At 30.8% G+C, this 21348-nt stretch overlaps 1 protein-coding gene and 1 long non-coding RNA gene across 2 annotated transcripts in view; one reads left to right on the top strand and one right to left on the bottom strand.

The window, feature by feature from the left end:
• Positions 1–1418: 1418 nt before the first annotated feature.
• LOC142328603 (uncharacterized) overlaps positions 1419–21348 on the bottom strand; it is a 142239-nt gene continuing 122309 nt past the window's right edge. The window contains exons 5-6 of the long non-coding RNA XR_012757314.1: positions 4067–4132; positions 1419–1634 (exon numbers count right to left, since the gene is read on the bottom strand). This is a non-coding gene — a long non-coding RNA (uncharacterized LOC142328603). The remainder of the gene's footprint in view (positions 1635–4066; positions 4133–21348) is intronic.
• The window catches only part of LOC142328600 (LON peptidase N-terminal domain and RING finger protein 1), a 98752-nt gene continuing 96734 nt past the window's right edge, over positions 19331–21348 (top strand). Inside the window, exon 1 of the mRNA XM_075372400.1 lies at positions 19331–19923. Coding sequence (XP_075228515.1) covers positions 19425–19923 — 499 coding nt within the window. The 5' untranslated portion in view covers positions 19331–19424. The remainder of the gene's footprint in view (positions 19924–21348) is intronic.

Here is a 21348-nt window from a genome sequence, read left to right as displayed (position 1 = left end):
AAATCGGTCATGCAGTTCTGGAGATATAAGGTGATTTACAGGCCAACACCGAAAACCATTTTTAGGGGTGGGCGTGAAATTTAGCAAAAGTTTTTTTTACAAAAGTTAATTAATATTAACAAATTTATCAAGAAATATAATATTATTATAAATATTAATTAATAATATTTTAATTATGCAAAATGCTGTAGACGATTTCGATTTTCCCCTGTATCCCCACTCCCTGACCTTTTAAATTGAAAATTTAATAGCATCCATCCCCCTACTGTAGAAATATTATACCCAAGTTTGGTGAAAATTGGCCATGTAGTTCTGGAGATATAAGGTGATTTTCACGACAAAATACATACATACGTACACACATTTTGTCGGGGAAATATCGATGCTATTTTTCGGTTTTCAGGGGTCCTTAGAGGTCAATTCGTTATTATTCGGTGGAAACGAGATGTGCCCAATTTTGACCGATCACCATACTTTCCCTTCTATACAGCTACAACTGCTATATAAACGGGAAATTAAAAACCTTATATAGATTACTCTATCAGCAATAAAAAATATATAAATATTTATTTTATACACATAAGCAAAACGGAAATAAAAAATAACAAAAATTCCACAATGATCAGTCAAATCGAAAGCAAAAAGTTATAGATAAATATTCCAGCAAATATAGCAAGAATAGTTATATTAAAGGGTTGTTTAATAAAAACCACAGTTAAATAAAAACAAAATTAAGAAAATACAAACTCATTCGTATTATGTATAACCTACAATTTTGTTACTGGCTTGAAATTGTTTTTAAGAAACATAGCTCATCCAGAATTAAAAGTTTTATGTTCTAGTATCATTTAACAGTATTTTTGAATCAACAGATGTCTACAGTGCACAGCTAAAAAAGACTGTAACTCTTGACGCTCTTACCGATAATTTGACAACAGTCACCAAGTATGGTGATCCTGTCAAAAGTTTATTATATGTTTTTCCAAATTTTTACGTTTTAGGGTCCAACTAGTTCATCTAGACAAAAAACTTATGTATGTGAGTGCGTATGTGTGTCGCACTACTTTTGATCTTATATCTCAGGATTTATCAAACCGATATTCTTCAATATTTGTATATATGGGCCATTGATCATATTAATCTTTTCTGAAAATTCATCAAGGGAATGGCGGATATCGCGAAAAAATCAATTTCGACTTTCTTCAAAAGCATTTTAGAGAAAATTTTATGAAAGCAGATTTTTTACCTACATTGAATTTATAAATAATTCTAAAATTTAGAAAAAAATCAACCTGTACCTTTTAAAATTGAAATACATGTTTTTTGTTCCTCTATCTTCCTTTGGTGTAAATATTTTCGAAAACATTTTTGAAAAATTTATATATACAGCTAAAAATAAAATAAAATCACTCCTCCATTAAAATTTTATTTCCATAAATTTAATTAATTAGTAATTAACATTGATTTAATTTTTTACATTATTATTTTCGCTAAATAAGGTGATATCGCCGGCCTCCGTGGCGCGAGTGGTAGCGTCTCAGCCTTTCATTCGGAGGTCCCGGATTCGAATCCCGGTCAGGCATGGCATCTTCACACACGCTACAAATCATTCATCTCATCCTCTCAAGCAATACCTAACGGTAGTCCCGGAGGTTAAACAAAAAAAAAAAAAAAATAAGGTGATATTATGATGGAAACAGGTGCTTTCATTCAATATTAAATGATAAAGAAGCAATATCCCAGCAGCCTGAAGTTGCTATAAATAAAACATGTATTGACTTGATTTAAAAAAAAAAAACTTTTATATAAAGAGGCGTTATTAAGAAATAAGATTAATCGTAAGACGATGAACAAGGGAAATTCACTTAAAAATAGAAGTTCTACGAATTTGTCTAACCCACTAACCAACAGTTTTTTTATATGCGTTCAAACGCTTTCGGAATAAAATTTCATCATCAGGAACTTAAAAATGTATATTACATTCTTAATAAAACTAAAATTTCATTGTCATATGTAAAGTTGTTTATGTAAAGTATGTAAAATATAACAGTGGTCGTTATGTGTATAAAATTGTATCGACTTAACATCCTCTCATTATAGATAACGGTGGAGACATTCATAATGACAGGACGTTAAGTCGACATAATTTTAAACATATGACCACACTGTTATATTTTACGAACTTTACATATGGCAACGAAGTTATTAGTTTTATTAAGAATATAATATACATTTTTAAGTCCCTGATGATGGAATTCTATTCCGAAAGTGCTTAAACGCATATAAAAAAATTTTTTGTAAGAGGCTTTTTCAATTATTAATTATATATTCATACCAACGGGCCATGTTTGATAAAATTGTCTAACTTAGTTTCAAAATACGAAGTTGAAACTTTCTTCTGTCTAAACTATGCATTATCTAATTGAAATGGGTTTCAACTGCAGGATTAAACACAGGATAAAAGTTTTGCCAAAGATATTACATTTGTGAGGATTTTAATTGCTGTAAATTCTCACCATCCGAAGTAACGGAGCATATCGATTTTGGATAACGAATGCTAAGTAGTACTAAACAAAAAAAGGTTAATTTATTTTTTTTTTAAATTAACCTAAAAAAATACCTATGAATAATCAGACCATTCAGAAAATATTGCGCATAAAGGATTTTTACAAAACACACAAAAATTTTCTTTTTAACTTTTTGCAGTGCAAATGCAAAGGCGAATGTAATAAATAACCAAAGGCTATGTAATCACACAATATGTCACTTAGCAGCTGCTATCGTTTAATTAAAATGCATCAGATTAAAACAGTGATAGTTTCTCTGTGGGCTATTTTAATATACACTGTTCAAGTTTTTATTACTTTTAATCCTATCTGAAACCACTGAAATACCGACACCAAAATCTACAGCAACCTTGTGTATTATATTATCATCATCATTAACCTTCTTGCAGCCAACAATTTTTTTTTAGTTGTTAAAACAACTCTTTCAAGTTTAATTAAAATAATTCCAAATATAGTAGTATTCTGGTACAAAAAAAGTCTCTTTCGGCACACTGCAAGGCGGAGGTAGATTTCAATGGTGCTAGGGGATAAAAAATATCTCCACCTTAAAGTAAAGAAAAACTTCAAATCTACTCAATACGTCAATGGCTGCATGTGAAAAAAAGTTTCACATGTCTAGCATACGACAAGCCCCATCTTACAATTCCAGCAAAACTATGGTCATCCCTTGCCGTAAGGGTTGGTCATATCAAAAATTGTTTAACATAAAAGTTTTAGGTAATGTTTAGAGGACTAACGATCACTTTAAACCGATTCAAAACTGTGCCTATTAAGGGAAGTATGATTTTTTTGTCTTCGAAACCCCATTTTTTCCAGCCCCTAGGCCAATGGTTGGTAATATCAAAAAACTTACTTACATAAGATTTAGGCAAAGAATAGTAGGAATCTTAAACGAATTCGATATTTTACTTAATAAAAAGGTTATAGCGATATTTTGTTTTTTCGATAAAGCTCCCCCATTTCCACCCCTATTATCCGATTTTGCCCATTAACGAATTCGACCGAGATTTTGGGTCATTATATTTTATGTATTAATTTGAAAGTGATTGGCGGAAAATTACGGCAGTTATCGCGTTCACAAAAAAGTAAAATATATATACATGTCCATGACAACTAAATGGTAGGTTAGGTTAGAAAGGGCTGGCGCCACTTATCAAGTGGTACCAATCGCCCACGGCTACCAACACAACTTTCAAAATTTCCCGTTTCATTGAATCATTCTGTATATAAATGTATATACTCGTATAAACTTTTGAGCTGCCGGTGGTTTTGGGGTCTGGAGGATGTGAAATGCGAAGATATGTCTAAATTTTCGATATCGAATCCTGGTATGAATTACAATAGGTAGTTTTCTTATGAAATCTACCTAAAAATAAAGTCATAAAGCAAAGTACATATATAATGGATTAAAGAGCGACACAAAATCAATCCGAGTTAAATAGAAACCGATTAAAATATGTAATGTCAATCATTGAAAAAAAATCTATATGTGTACTCACTGTTCATTCTAAGAAGGAGATCGCATAAACACGCTGCAGACGACACAGAGCTGTGGAACAGTATTCCTAAAAATAATACATATTAAACTTAAAATTTTTGTAATTCCTCACAAAATTTTATACTCACTTTACACAATTTATTTAAATATTATTATTATAATTTATTTAATTATATATTTAATTTATACTTAATTTTATAGTAAACTTATAACTTTTTAATTCCTCACAAAATTTTTAATATAATAAAACCTACGAAAAAATAATATCCCAAACAATAACTATCACAATATTAAAAATAATTTAAATAGGTATAATATATAAGCTGAACAAAACTTTACCAGTTCGAAACGTTAAGAAAATTGCTTACTTTAATCTCTGTCAGTGTCCGACAAACTCTGGATTCCCTACGTTATATCCGATTTCATCACTCCCAGAAGTTGGCGTTGACGACGAATCATCTCTAACATTAATTATTAATTCATCAACTACAACATCGAGAAAACTATCAAAGGCCCAAATCTTCTTTTCTTCTTCTGTAACTTGCTTCACGCAGTTTCCACTTACAAGTTGATACCTCTTTCACGCCTTTTTCAAGCAGGATTTTAAGTTCTTTCATTTTATATGTATTATTATTTCGGGTAACAAAGTCTTTTACTTGGCTTCTCGCCTACACAATCGGATTAAGGTTTCAGTGATAAGTTTAACCTTAACACCGTATGACCTTTCGTTTCAGCCAAATTATCGATTAAAAATTTATTAAATTTGTCACGATTGTGTTTTACATGTTCAAGGAGTTCTGCTTTTAAAATGTTTTCTCCAAAATGGGTATTTTTTATTGCAGCCATAAAGAAAATTTCTTGTTTCCTCCATGAACTGTTTGGAATATTTTCCAGTTTTACACTATGAAACGGAGCATTTTCCATTACAACAATACTAATTTTAGGTCAATAACGACAATACTTTTACGAACCATTTCCTAAAAATATCTCTTTTCATGTCATCGTGGTAGTCTCCGAATTTTTTGGATTCAAAAATGGGTTATACCCCTTCTAAAAATCTATTTTCATTGCCAATATGTACCACAATTAATCGCTTTCCTTTATTTTTTGGAGGTTGCAGGCCCCTGCTTAATTATAACACCAGAAATGCTGTTTTTACCGATGTAACTTTCGTATCACACCCAATTCTTGAAGTGGTGTGGCCTTCATTTAACCACGTCTCACCCAGATAAAATATATTTCTATTCGTTTCTCTTTAATTAGCTATATTTTTTAAATAATTACGCCGCCAATTTATGATTCCTTATCGATCAACAATTACACTTTTTTTATTTCTTTTAATAAATTTAAAATCCATCGACAACAGTGTTTTATCTAAACTAGTGCATCCAATCTTTGGTAAACTGTTGTCATAGTTTATCACAGCCAGCAATTTTTTTAAGGTTAGTATTTCATTTTGAAAAAAGAAATTAGTACGTTCAATCTTATTACATTTTTGTCAAATTCATCCCATTTTCCTAGCACAGGTTTTCAACATTTTCTATTTTTAGAAGTTTCTTCTACCTTTCCTTTCCTATTTATTTAAGTCCGCAATCTATTAATACTACTAATTAACCTATACACCAGTTAATTCAGAAGTTTCAGTACTTCCTTTTTAAACAACTTAGGGATTTTTCTCCAGCAGTTGATTGAATACATCCAAAACTATTTTTTTTTTCACCACTTCGCAAATGTTTCACTTTTCTGTGCTTATTAAAATATGTTCCTGAATTATCAGCCATAAATTATTCGAATACACACAAGTACAGGCTAATCACACTATCAAATCTCACAATAATCAGTAATAATCGCACAGTAAATAAATCTCACTATAACCGAATTTACACATCCAGTCACGCGTACCAAAAAAGTAATGAAACAAAACTACAATTAAAAGAAAATTAAAACTATCCAGTATGGAATAAGAGAATTTATGCTGTTATTTTGAAGTCGGTGATAAACAACGATGTTCTGTTTTTAATCATCCGGTAGTTACAACAGCTCGGCGCGTACATAGTGTGCTGTATACACGCACTACCACACTCGCAGTTTGTTTATTTCACATCTAAGAATAATCAGATTATATATATATTCACAGCTGACTTTAATGACTAATTCATTTTGCTAATTAATTATATATATATATATATATATATATATATATATATATATATATATATATATATATATATATATATATATAATTAATATATGTAAGTAGACGGGCATGATACATTTATTTCAATAGCCTACATATAACCGGAACGGACTGAAAAATTAAAATTAGCAGAATGATTTATAATCACTTAACACAGCTGTCATTAAAAAATGAATCATCCCGTTCTCGACGATAATAATATATAATATTATCGGCGATAATATTCCTGTATTCTTTAATAGCAAAGAACATCCTGTTTGCATATATAACCTACAGCGCAGTAAAGTAGAACGTCCTGCAGTAAAAGCCTCTCCAATATCTACGAATTAATCTTTTTTTTTCATAAATTGGCTGTATTTAGTAAGAATATGAATTTGTATCATGCTAATCGTGTGAATTACGTTTATAAGTACGTTTTCTCCTATGTTTAAAGTTGTTAAACTACATTTTCAATAAACCGGGTTTCGTTTAAGCAGGGTTCGGATGATGAGACATCTATTATCCGTCCTTAAATTTTAAATGTTAGGATAGGCTATGATCTCTTCATTTTCCAAGTGGAAACTCAAGCAATTAATTAATTCAAATCGACACACTACCGTATCGTCAAATGAATTTTATTTATCTAACATTCGAAACTTATTCATTCGACGATTTAACATGTCGCCCCGAACGGATAAGTTAAATATTGCATCCAGTTTTTAATTTTTACTTTAATAAAGCTAAGATCGATATATTTCGTTTAACAAAATCCAGTAAAAAATGAGTTCGGAAACCCTTTCTTACGAGAATCATAACGTTCAAATTTTTAATATTTACATTGCAACCTCCAATTTGAAAAGACAAATATCGTGGGACAGGATAATTTCAACCTAATTAGATATTTTGTATTTATATATGTACTTATAAAACAAGTAGTGTCCTGACCGACTCAACGCCCAGCAAAAACTACAGAAGATAAAATTATGAAAATTTGTATAAACGTTCGTCTTACGGTGTAAGTGCACGCTAAGAAAGGATTTAATGAAATTCCGAGTTTAAAGGGTTAAGTGGCGTAATAATTAAATTTATTATTTTTTCCGGGTAACAAGATACTTGATTTTTTTGGCGCGCGCGCGTGTCTGTATGTAATAGTCATGTGAAAATCTAAAAATTAATTCCTAGATTTTCTGAAATTTGACCTTGATGGTAAAGAAAGGTAAAAACCTTTTTCCCCATTTCCGACTATAATAAAGGAGATAATTACTCGAATTGAGCTTGAAAATACTTATCAGATAAATATCTAAAAACCATTTTTAGATTTTTTAAGGGGTGCGACGGCGTACGGTGAGGCGGTTCAATTAACACAGCTACTGCCACTGTTACTGTATGTGCGACGCGACTTGCTGCACCTGCTTCCGGTTACTTGAGTAAAAGACATAGAATTAAAAAAAAAAAAAAATGCGAAACGAATTATGATTTCCTCCTAGTGGGTGTTTGTCGAATTGTAGCTCTGAAGAGATTACAATACGCTGATAGTTCTGAACAGGCTTTAATTAATATTTATCACCTTTATTCTCACAAGCATGAGTTTAATGAACCCAAGCGGGTTCAGGGAGAAGATCCCCACGGCTAGTTAAATATAAAATTCAAAATATACATTTAATGTCAAAACACAGCTAGAACGAGTTTTCAAATTACTATCAGATTATTGGTTGGCTTCCATTAAGTATGAATTATGTAAACTGATAAATTAAAGATTTTAATTTATTCATGCGTTCATATTTATGAATTGAAATCTTTCCTAAAAATAATAATCACCTATTCTCAAACAAGGTAATAATAACAGCATTAACTTCTTTTAAATCAGATAACAGAACTGTTTTCGTTTAACTCAATAAAATATTAGTCTTACGAGAAAGGGTCTTATCCGTTACTATTTTTTATGTATTACCCAACTATTTAAAAGATTTTCTCACCGAGTTATTTAAAAAAATAATAATTAAACGATATTTTCTACAGAAATACTACTACTTTGTCAATAAGTTTTTAAATAATACTAATTAAATATAATTAAACGAATAGAATGTTTTTCTACGTTTCCTTTTAATTTGAACGTAAATATTTACCGTTAATTTACAAATAATGCCTTACGAATGCTATTTATTTAAATAATCTTCACATATTTATTTTAATATTATTTCATGAAAATATAGTCCACAAAAATATAAGTCCACAAATTACGAGTATTTTTGTGGACTTTAATGACATCCATTTTTTATTTAATAATAACTATTTTATTTCGTGATGCTGCTCTGAGGGTTTTATCACTTTTTCCTTTGACAGATCCAGGACAATTTTGACCAGTTCCTTTTGTTATTATTCGTAGTGCGGCATACCTACCCATTTCTGAAATGATTATATAATGTATTGTTATATATATATATATATATATATGATTTATTATATATACCGATCAGAATAAAAAAATTATTTTTTTGTTTTATGTGTATCTCTATTTTTTTTTTGTCTATTATATATCTTGCAGATCAGTGGTTCCCAAATTTTTCCGAGTCACGGCGCCCTTTTTCAATTAAAATGTTTCCTTGGCAACCTACCTTAAGTAAAAGTATGACTACTCGTAAGTAAGAGAGAAAAAGAAATAAAACTCGTGTATCTTCATTATTATTAATTCTTTTTTTGTTTTGCTTTATTAACATTAAATTAATTATTATAAATGTCTTGGTTAAATTAATTATAAAGCTTTTACAATATTTCACGGCCCCTGTGAAGAGGCCGCGGAGCACAATTTGGCAATCACTGCTGTAGATAAATCCTGACGATTATTTTAAATTCTGTTTTGTTTGTAATCACTGATTATTATTATTGCGATTATTATGATTATTATTGTCGTTTATTATTCTTATTGTCATTGTTATTATTGATTTGCTTTATTTTATTTATGTTTTTAAATTAATAAAAAAAAACATTTTCAAACGTCAATCTCTCAATATCCTGATCGAGTCGCGAACACGCAACAATATAATAATCTAATAACATCTTTTTTTTTTACCTCCGGGACCACCGTTAGGTATTGCTTCAGAAGATGAGATGAATGATTTGTAGCGTGTGTGAAAATGCCATGCCTGACCGGGATTCGAACCCGGGACCTCCGGACGAAAGGCCGAGACGCTACCATTCGCGCCACGGAGGACGGCAATAACATAATATTTAATCACATAATAACGGAAGTTATTATGTGATTAACGGAAGTCGATATTGACATAGACAACGATCGACGTAAACGATATCTCTCGATATATACAACGACATTAAATTTAATAAAAGAGGTTTTAGATTAATTATTTATAGGTTTTTTTTGATGATTTATAGACTGGTGAGGTTTGAACTGTGACAAACATTCTGGTAATAGCGAAGAATGGCCAGGTCCGCTAGTTAATAATAAATAAATAAAAACAATGATAATATTATTAATGGAAAATATAAATTACTAGTCGATAATAATGTACATTAAATCTATGAATAAATGGATGTATGGTGCTAAAATATTTAAAAAGTAAGATTTCAAAATAAATTTAAAACTTAGTTTAAACATGTAAAATATTTACAAATCTAAATATTAAAAAATGTGGTAAACAAACTAAAAAAGAAAATCTAGTATTTCTACAATTACGCAATAACTAATTCAGTTACAGACTTCGTTGAGGTCTTAAAACACTCTATATCAGGCCAGATAACCAGTATGCACCGAATACGCTCCCTCAATTATCAGAGGAGTTTTAAGGAAATATAGCTTTTCTGTTGCTCAATGGCATTCAAATCGAGATATCTAGGCAACTAATTAAGATACAGAATTCGTTTGAGTGAAAATTAAGGGTTGACGCACATCTAATGTTGTTCGGAAAGAAATTTTATGGCCTACAAAGAATATTATCAATTAAAATTTAATTTATTTACTGATGCTGCGGAGTAGCAAAGGACCCATAATATAAATACGAGTAAATGCAAAAGAAATGAAGGTTAAAAATATATATTAAACCAAGTGTTTTAAAAATTCACTAATTATGAATTAATTAATTATTACAAAATCGGAATTAATAAGGGTTCTTTTTTCAACTTTAAATATTAAAAAAGACATTTATTTCTCCATGACATTTATTATCTAAGGAACAGTTATAATTTCGTGGAAATATCGTTCATGACCTAGATGAGTATGACAAAAATTTCTTGAGATTATTCACGTTGAGGCTCAAAAATGAACGTTTTTAAAAATGATTTTTTCTTTATAATGATGCTTATCTCATGTTCCAGGCGGATGATTCTATTTACGAATATATATTTATTTTATCATCAAATGACAAATAAGCAAAACATTACTGATGAAATATTTGGAAATTATGCATTAATGATGGGTTATTTATGTTTTCCTTGAAATATGTTTGGTCTCGTAAGTTATACATACAATCGAATTGTAATTTATTTTTACTTGTATTATAGGTTAATTGTCGGCGGCCAAAAACCAATTTGAACGATTATGAATAACAAAAGTATAACAGCCCTTTCAAAAAATTACACCAACTTATTCGTTGTGGAAATAATTGAAATTACGTTTTCAAATTGGAAAAATAATGCCGAATTTCCGGAACGATTAGTATTCGATGGAATCTGTAAATAGACAATAATCCTTGTAATGAAGTAATTCAACAATATTAATCACCATTTGTATCAATATTTAGCGAAGTATCAATGACGAGAGAATTTCACAGATGACCCTTTTTACTTCCTATGAAGTAAAGGAAGTATTATGATCGCAAAAAATTTCGTTTTTCATATCCATTTTGACCATCCCTGAATCCATTTTATCTATTTTCGGCGTGACATATGTACGTATCTCGCATAATTCAAAAACAATTAGCCGTAGGATATTGAAATTCTGGATTTAAGACTGTTGTCCTGTTGTAACTAGTTATGTTCTTGATTGCAATCGATTGATCCAAAAGTGTCCAAAAAAGCCCAAAATCCCCAAAAAAGTTGCATTTTGGAATTTTTTCTTAACTACAATAATAAGCCCTCATTGAGAGCTTTTCAACGATATATCACATAAGTGGTACTTATTTTCATTAGTACCAGAGTTATAGCCAAATAAAAATTTAATTAATGAAATATTTGGATCTTAGAAGGGAAGATACATCGGTTCGAATCGGACTTCATCTCCTTTTTCTTTTTTTTTTAATTTTAATATATCGATTTATTAATAATTATTAACCCGTGATTGTAAAAAATTACAATAAATAATAATTATTGAACAATAATAAAAAAACAAAAAAATATTTTTAAAAAATCAGAAGTTATTAGTGCAATAAAATTTTATGTACTTTTAAAAAATGTATATGTAATTTAATAAGCATTGGTACATATGCGTATATGTAACAGATTTGGTGAAACATCTGATTATTTAATATTAATTGAAAATTATAATTTAGAATCGATTATTTTTGGATTTTCAAGTTTAATTTTATTTAATTATTCTAGAATTTCTGTTTAATTTTATCTACATTAAAGCTAGCTACAGAGAGACTGAAAAATAGACCCTCACAAGAACATATACACTGAGGTATACATGCCCGTTCTTTAATAAATTGCAAAAAATTCCTATCTTTTAGTACATTACTCCTCTGATATTATCGGACAATTTCTCCGTAAATCGGAGTGGATAATTTTGATTATTTATTTTTTATTGCCAATCACTTAATCGCTCGTTGGTTTGATATAATTCTTCTGATCATAATTTGTATACAGGTTCTTTAGTTTTCAAATTTTCTCTCTCTCTCTTTATATTCATCCCTCTCTTCACCCTCTCTTAATCTTTTTATTATTTCCTTGGTCTTAACGTTTTCTTCCTCTTTGTATTTATAATCTTCTCTTAATTTTTTAGTTCTTCCCTTGTTCTTAACATTTTTTCTTCTTCATATTCATCTTCTTGTTTTTTAAATATATTTCTTCATGTTATCTTCTTTTTTCCTGTGTGATAGTTTCTTTTCCATTTTTAATTATTCACCAAATAATCCAATAATAAAAACTGGATATTTTAGACCGTAAGGTTGAAATTAACATTTGTAACTAGTGTACAGGAGTTCACTAATCGGAATATAATAACTATTATTAACTTTTATTTATACGACACTCAAGAAATCTGAAGCTGTTGTTAATCAGTAACACACGAAGATACGAATAGTACTGATCTAGTAATACGAGTAATAAAGGGACTTTTACTCTATCCTAATATTTCATGTAAGATTGTTGGATTAATAACTTTATAAATATTTATTGTTAAAAAAAAAATATATTTCAGCAATTGTGTAACCGTCCACTTTATTAAAGAATGGAGGATCGTATCTCACTTTCAGATAAAATAAGTTAAAATGAAGTGCAGCAAAAAACGTGTATATGTAATTTAATAGGCGTAAAAATAAGTCATGTGGTGTCCACATCAGATTTTTTAGACCTCCAACGTATTTTATTAATATCTTCTGGTCATAATAAATTTATGAATTACGTAAATAAATTTCATTGAATAATCCTGCAGTACATTTAAAGAAAAATTAATATGGGTTTCCGTTAATTTATACTTTCCAAATATAAATGGGTTTTAGAAAATACATAAACTGCTGAAAAAAAGTTAGTTATTTTAAATAAGGTATATTTTCCTAAAAATAATAATAATGATAATAGATAAAAGTATTCTAAAAAAATATGATGTGGACATCACATGACTTCCTTGTACGCCTATTAAATTACATATACACATTTAAAAAAATAAAAAGTATCTAAAATTTTATTTCATTAATAACTTTTGACATTTTTTCATATTTATTTTTTACTGTTATTATTGAATTATTATTTATTGTCAAACTTTTTTTTACAATCACAGGTTAATTAATAAATAAATATATCTAAATTAAAAAAAAAGTTAAAAAAAAGAAGATATAGTTAGATTAAAACCGATGTGCCCTCTCCTTGTAAGATCTAAATATTTCATTAATTAAAATTTTATTGGGCTATAACTCTGGAACCAATGAAAATAAGTAGCATTATGATATATTGTTGAAAAGTTCTCAATGAGGGCTTATTACAACAGTTAAGAAAAAGTCCAAAATGCAAATTTGTTTGGATTTGGGCTTTTTTGAACATTTTTGGTTCAATCGATTGCAATCAAAAGGGGAGGTGCACAACTGGATGTTACAACAGTCCTAAATCCAAACTTTCAACATCCTACAGCTAATTGTTTTTGAGTTATGCGAGATACTTAGGTACAGATGTCACGCCGAAACTAGTCGAAATGGATTCAGGAATGATTAAAATGGATATTTCCGTTGAAATCTGAAAACCGAAATTTTTCGCAATCACAATACAGTGTATTCCCGCTACAACGCGGTTATCGGGTGACTTACGTGACACCCGATTCATAGGTTAATCGCGTTATTTCGAGAAGTAAATTTTAAATCACAAAGGGGATTAATTAAAAATTAGGCAAAAAATCAATAATGGCTTAATAGAAAAAGCCAATACAATATAATGTGTATTTACTTCGAAACAAGTTAAGTGAGGAAAATAGGAGACCCTATCCTATATCAACATTTATTTTGATTCTTTGGACACCCAGAAGTATATATATTAATCCTGCAAGGATTCGGATTAATCTCACACGGATGTATTTATTTATTTTTTTACTGGATAAATCCAGTTTATTTTTTCTTCGAAAGTAAATTATTTTTTAAAATAAGAAATTGTTTTTCGTTTCGCGGTTGTATGTTTCTTCTTTATAATATATGACTTTACACTTTGTTAATGCAATAAATGACGATCATCACTATCACTTTGGAGCTCCATCCTGTTATTACACTATATATATTTTCCAGAACGTCTTTTAGTCAGGGTGTAGACCTCTCCGTAACAGCGACTTCTGCAACACCTTCCCTTTTCTTCCTCCCATAAATTATTGTTAGGTTGTAGAAGGGAATTTACAATTTCTTCGTCGGTCATGTAATGGGCCACGGGTGTGATTGTCTTCTTGAATCCCCTCACTCAGATCACCTACAGACAATTTTTGCCGGGTTGAATTTAACAATTCCAGTGCGTGTTCGTCAGTAAAAATATGAACATTTCCTGTTTCAATGACTTTTGTATTATTCTGTGACAATACCGACCAAAAATTTTTAATTTTAATAGAATTAACGTTACTCCATGGTGTTCCAGCACTGTATACAACACTTTTTAATGACACAGTTTTAAAAAATTCTGTTACTTGTAATTCTGAGTTAACGATAGCGGTCAGTAGCTCTCGTCGGTAATAAGCTTTAAATGCCAGAATAACTTCTCGGTCTAATGATTGGATCAAAGATTTGGTGTTCTTGGGTAAAAACATTGCGATTATTTTTCCATCTTTAGATTTCAGCAAGTCAGTAGGCAGATGAGCAGGACAATTGTCAAGAAGTAATAAAACATTTTCTTCCGATTTTCGAACTCGTAAATAATTTTTAACATAAGGGACAAATTCTTCGTTAAACCACGTCAAAATAATATACACGTCATCCAAGCATTTTTACTATTTTTAAAAATAACCGGTAATGAATTTATATTGACGTGTTTGAAGGCAATCATGCCTTCAAACATTACGTGGGTTGGCATACTTCCCAATGAACAACGGCTTCAATTTATGATTTCCTGACTTATTGGCACACAAAAGAAAAGTTACTCTTCCTTTGTTCATTTTCATACCAGACATATTTGGTGCCCGCTTCGCATCTAATGGTTTTTTTGGTAATAGTTTGTAATACAAAGCAGTTTCATCACAATTATACAACTGTTCGTCACTGAAGTTATTCATTTCTATAACTGACTGTAATATTATTTGTGAAAAATGTTCGGCTGCCGTCGCATCTGCTGAACGAGATTCTCCTTCGATATTTACTTGGTCTATGCCATGACGGATTTTTCATCTCGATAACAAACCGCTAGAAGCACTGAATTCTTCTCCATTGTTAATTTGTACATGAGAATTTAGTGCCCGAGCTTGAAGTATTGGCCCTGATAGTGGCACTCCTTCGCTCCGTTTTTGTAAAAACCAAAGGTACATACACTCACCTACAACAGTAACATCAACCTTTTTGCGATCAAGTCCGACTGTTTCATCATACCGAATCAATAAAAAAAATGCAATCTATCTTCTTCTTTCACCAAAACACGTATAGTAGTACCTTCAGTCACACCGAATTCCCGGGATAAACTTTCGAACAACCTGCCTTAACCTTTTCAATAATTTATCATTTTTCCGTTACAAAATACGTTTTTCGTTTAGACGACATGTTAGGCAAATACGAACGAAAAAATACTATAAAATCTAATAAATTAACCTTCTTTTTCCTGTTTAGCCTCCGGTAATTACCTTTCAGATAATACTTCAGGGGATATGTATGAGTGTAAATGAACTGTAGTATTGTACAGTCTCAGTTCAACCATTCCTGAGATTTGTGGTTAATTGAAACCCAACTACCAAAGAACAAACCGGTATCCACGATCTGGTATTCAAATTCGTGTTAAAAGGAACGCTGGAATTCTCGACTTCCAAATCAGCATCAACAATAATATCTTCACTTATGTACGCGGTACCTGTCTGGCATCAGGCGATAGACATTGGACGTAACAAGGAGAAACTTGTCAGAATACACAGGAGGATACTACTTGGTGTGGTGGCCGCTTATAGAACGGTATCCTACCAGGCACTTTGTGTGCTTGCAGGGGTGCCACCGATCGATCTTACCGCGAAATACAGGGTAAAGAGATCTAAAGGAAAAACAGAACAAGAGGCCAAAGAGGAAATCTATACTTTGTGGCAAGGAAAATGGAATAATGATGGTGTGGGTCGATGGACGAGGCGGCTCATCCCTGAAAAGTGGGTTAGAAGAGGATGCGGTGAGATGGATCATTACTTGACACAATTTTTCAGCGGATACGGAGTATTTAATTATTATTTAAATAAAATAGGCAGGAGGGATGAAGCAACCTGTATGTATTGTGACCAACTTGACGATGTGGAACACACTTTTTTCATGTGTAACAGGTGGAAGGTTTTGAGATATAACCAGAACATCAACGGATTAACACCTGATAATATAGTGCAATTTATGACTAGCAGTGAACATAACTGGAACACAGTAGCAGGATATGTTAGGCAGATTCTGGCACAGAAATATGTTGATGAGAGAAGTCAAGGATATTAGTATAGACAGCCCCAGCGAGGAGGGCCGGCATGGCGAGGTGTGTCGGTTCCAATGAGCCGCTGGGGACTCCGGGGGCTCTTAGATAGGAACACTGGAAAAGGATGATCAGTGAAAAGACCCGATACCACGTCACGGCTAATCAGGTATGGCGTGGTGTCAGAATTGGGCAACTAAAATAAGGACTTCTCAAAAAGAGCTGAACCGGTGGGCCGAACTGCCATGTCGGACGTACAGCCGGTAGGCGGGGAGGCCCATTAGAGTCTAAAGACACTCCCCTGGGCGGCGTTATACCAGCAAGTCGGTCCGGCCCAGGGGAGATGAGAGGGGGGAAAAAAGGCAACACATTGATAACTCACCGGGTTGGTCTAGTGTTGAACGCGTCTTCCCAAATCATCTGATTTGTAAGTCGAGAGTTCCAGCGTTCAAGTCCTAGTAAAGCGAGTTATTTTTACACGGATTTGAATACTAGATCGAGGATACCGGTGTGCTTTGGTGGATGGGTTTACAATTAACCACACATCTCAGGAATTGTTGAACTGAGAATGTACAAGACTACACTTCATCTACACTCCTATATATCATCCTCATTCATCCTGTGAAAAATTATCTTAACGGTAGTTACCGAAGGCTAAACAGGAAAAAGAAAAGAAAGAAGAAAGGGAACACATTGATGATCTTATCGCTGTTAGAGGAAATGAGTCATGTGCAGTATATCGTAAGAATTTCTCCTATTACTGTATTAGAATCATAGTTTAGTTTTATTGAATCATGTTTTTGGAAATTCCAAGTCTTTAAAATTGGTCGTGACTAATTGACAGATGTTATATTAGAAGCTTATTGTTAACAATTTCAAAGGATTTACGGTGGATTTTACACCGATATCGAACACAGTGGAAGGCTGACTAGCATTTCTTCATAATATTTTATTTTTTCAGATATTTTTTGGGAGATAGGTTATAATCCGCGTTATATCCGTATCCGTCGTATATCGAGCCGCGTTATAGCAAGGCTGTACTGTACTTCCTTTTCTTCGTACGAAGAAGTAATAAGACCAAATAATCGCGGTTCTTAATCGGGTTAAATTGATTTTAAAAATTTGCTTTAAGTATACCTGATTATTTCTTTAAAAACAAAGAAAAATATATTTAAAATTTTAAAAACTGATTGATTAGTTTCTTTTATATAAATGTATACAAACCATTTTTTTTTTATTCTTTATATATTTATAATTATTTATATGTTTTTATACGACTACCTAAAAATGGAGTGTAAGGTATTTAGGATGTATTTATGTACATTTGTTCCACCATAACAGCTCAATGGCTGATTTATATATATGACCTCGCATTGGAATCCTTGCGTTACTGGGAGTGTCATAGGCTATATAAATATTAGCTAATCATATAATATATTTTTTCAGCAACTCCACAAAGTACAGAATTAAAAAAGATTCTTACCTTTACTTTTTTTACTCATTATAGCGCTTTCAGGCATAAGCCTATTTTCAGTAATTTTTTCTTATTTTTACATTTACACATTAAAATAAAATATAATACGTTAAAATCTATAGAACAAATATTTGCTCAGTCAATAATTTTTTTTCTAATTTAAAACGTTGTTTATATATATATATATATGCCGGCCTCCGTGGCGCGAGTGGTTGCGTCTCGACCTTTCATCCAGAGGTCCCGGGTTCGAATCCCGGTCAGGCATGGCATTTTCACACACGCTACAAATCATTCATCTCATTCTCTGAAGCAATACCTAACAGTGGACCCGAAGGTTAAACAAACAAAAAAAGAAAAAAAAAACAGCAAATATATATATATATATATATATATATATATATATATATATATATATATACGAGATATGTATAAAAATTCGAATCTATAAAAACTAGTATATGTTTTAAAATTTGAAAACTGTACTATACCGTTATGTAAGTACTATATACAAAATTGTCAGATAATTACTAAAGATAAGATGAGTCATGTATGAGTAGTGGGAATCTATTACAACAAGGGTGGGGATAAAATATTGTTATCTAGGATGGATAGACCAGTTAATTTCTTAATATGTAAGAGAATTTTCTATGATGTGTGTATAAATGTGTATTGTCACCTGAGGAAATTATAATTCTATCCAATCAAGAGGAAAATAAACTTAAATAAATTACATTTAAGTTAATATTCATATATATATATATATATATATATATATATATATATAAATTTAATGTTGAGAAAATAAAATTGTAAACCGTTACTTCTTAATTACTTTTAAAAGAGAAATGTAAAATAACAAAATTAAATGATACTGTACAATCATTTAAATTATTATTTTTTAAATTGTCAGTAAAGTACGTAAATATTCTAACGATTAAAAAAAGGATAAAAAATAATAATGTTGAGGGTGGAACAATTTTAACGGTATACTTATCTATTAGTATTAATTACATGCATTTCAAGGTCAGAGGGAAGTCTCCCTAGCATTGTCTAGGGTTGCACATAACTTGTTGCGTGCAAAGACTCGTTTTGAATAAAGAATTAAGGATAATCAATCCCCTACAAGTAACACATACAAACACGGGAGTCGATCCGGTTGTAGCGTTATCTAACCGTAACTATTAGCTGCGATATCGTTTACGTATACGTACTAAGTTACCGCGTAAAATGCCACTTTGCGTTTCTATTTCTAGGTATTAGAGTACGAGTTGTAGTGGGGATAAAAGCAAGATCGGTGGTGGGGATATGAGCGCATGTGGAGCCGGTAGTTCTCCTACCAGGCAGCCGTAACGCGTGACCTTTATGTAAGCGTCGGCGCTGGTTCAGTCGAGATGTTGTTGTGCTCTTAGTTGGATGTACTTTATTATTAGTCGTTAAATGGAGACAGCAGAAGACAACAGGCCTCGTGGCGGCCGCGTATTTATGTGCGAGATGTGGACGTTTTGCGGTTCAGGAAGAACATCGTCTTTAGATGTTATCGGCGATCGATCGAGTTGTTTGAAAACACTGACCCGAGCTTTCTTGGATATCGTTCAAAATACCGGTGGGCCCATACTGGATACGGCTACACCCCATTTTCACGAATCAAACGATCTCAAATGTACTATTTGCTATTGTGTATTTTATCAACCCGTTACATTACCTTGTGGACATTCATTTTGTAGGAAATGTATAATTAGAGAATCTAACAGATTATGTAAAAAATGTGGATCTAAATTACCTTCACGTTTGGAAACTAATGTATTAATTAAGACACTGGTTGAAAAGTGGTGGCCAAATGAAGTGTACGCCGCTAGATTGTGCGATGAAGCGAATCAATTGTTACAGGATAATCCGGAATCGGCCTTAGAAAAATTCGATGCTGCTATTGTTGCCGGTAAGTTGACAAATTTTGTTAAAAGGAAAAACGTCTAAAATTATACAAACGCACAAACATGGCCAAAATTCACTTTAATCAAATTTTAAGCTTTTGTTAAACTTGATTATATATATATATATTTTAAATATTTAATTTGTCATGTTGCGTTAAAATTCATAAAATTACAAGAATGACAATATATATAAATAAAATAATATTTAAGTATGGAGTTATTAAAAATGTTCATAGATTTAAATGTTAAGATGCTAAAATTAATTAAAATTAAGGTACTTCACACCTAACTTCTCTGGGTATTGATATTTTTTTACCCCCACTATTTTTTAAATACTTATGATATATTACATTTTAAATGACATCTAAAACTACAAGAAGATTAAACTGGTATATTTTTAAAAAAACTAAGAGTTGTATTCAACTCAAAATCTATAGACGATACCAAAATCAAAATTTAAGAGACTATAAGAGAGATAAAAATTTTGTTCTAACTTAAATCGAATTATATGATTGAATAATAATTAACCGATTTAATTTTTTAAAACATGATTTTACTTTGACAGTTTGACCGCTTGTTTAATATGTTCTTTAAATTAAATTGTATTATTATGATTAAACATAGTCATGTTACGAATGACTAAAATTTTATTTCTAAATGTCAGATTTATTTGATTGTAATTATATAAGATATAATTTCTATGTTATTAGATCTATATTTCTTATATAAGAACTTTCTTAGAATATTATAATAGGAAACTTAAACTACTAAATAATTTTTTTCATAGTATTTAAATTTATTCTTTTGCCTATTTAAAAGGATACATTATTTAATATTTTAAATATAATTTGCTATCATTTTTAAATTTAGAAATTCATTATAAAATGAAGGGAGGGGGAATCAGCCTCATCCCTTTTTTTTAACTTAACAATAATCTTTTTATTTATTCAGTATTAACTGGTTTTAACCGATAATTTAATTTTTTAACAATTATAAATTCGTAATGGATATTTTAATAATTAGATTTATATGCTTGATACGCTTTCGTGGGAATGTTGCGACTGTTAAGAATAAAAAAATGAGCATCATTGTTACGTAATGCTGAGGGTCCTGGTTGAAAACCACGTTCAGAGAGTAATGACATTTATTGTAATAGTTTTAGTAAAATTACAAATAAATAGTAAATTTACTTCAATTTTTAAGAAATTACATAGATAGGCAGTGGAATTCAGTAGTTAGTGGTTTACTTTTTGTGATATTTTTGTTTTAATTAAAAAATTTTTTTTTGTATCATTATCCGTTATAGATAATTTATACAATTTTACCCCGAAAATAGTATAGATAAATAATAAAGTGAAATTTTCTTTTTGCTTTTATTTATGATAAAAATTATTTATGACTATTGGGAATTCTCAAAAAGACAATTATGT

Source organism: Lycorma delicatula, chromosome 8, assembly GCF_047948215.1.
Source record: "Lycorma delicatula isolate Av1 chromosome 8, ASM4794821v1, whole genome shotgun sequence".
Classification (NCBI taxonomy): domain Eukaryota; kingdom Metazoa; phylum Arthropoda; class Insecta; order Hemiptera; family Fulgoridae; genus Lycorma; species Lycorma delicatula.
Note: the sequence above shows the minus strand (reverse complement) of the source record. Positions and strands in the feature narration are given on the sequence as shown.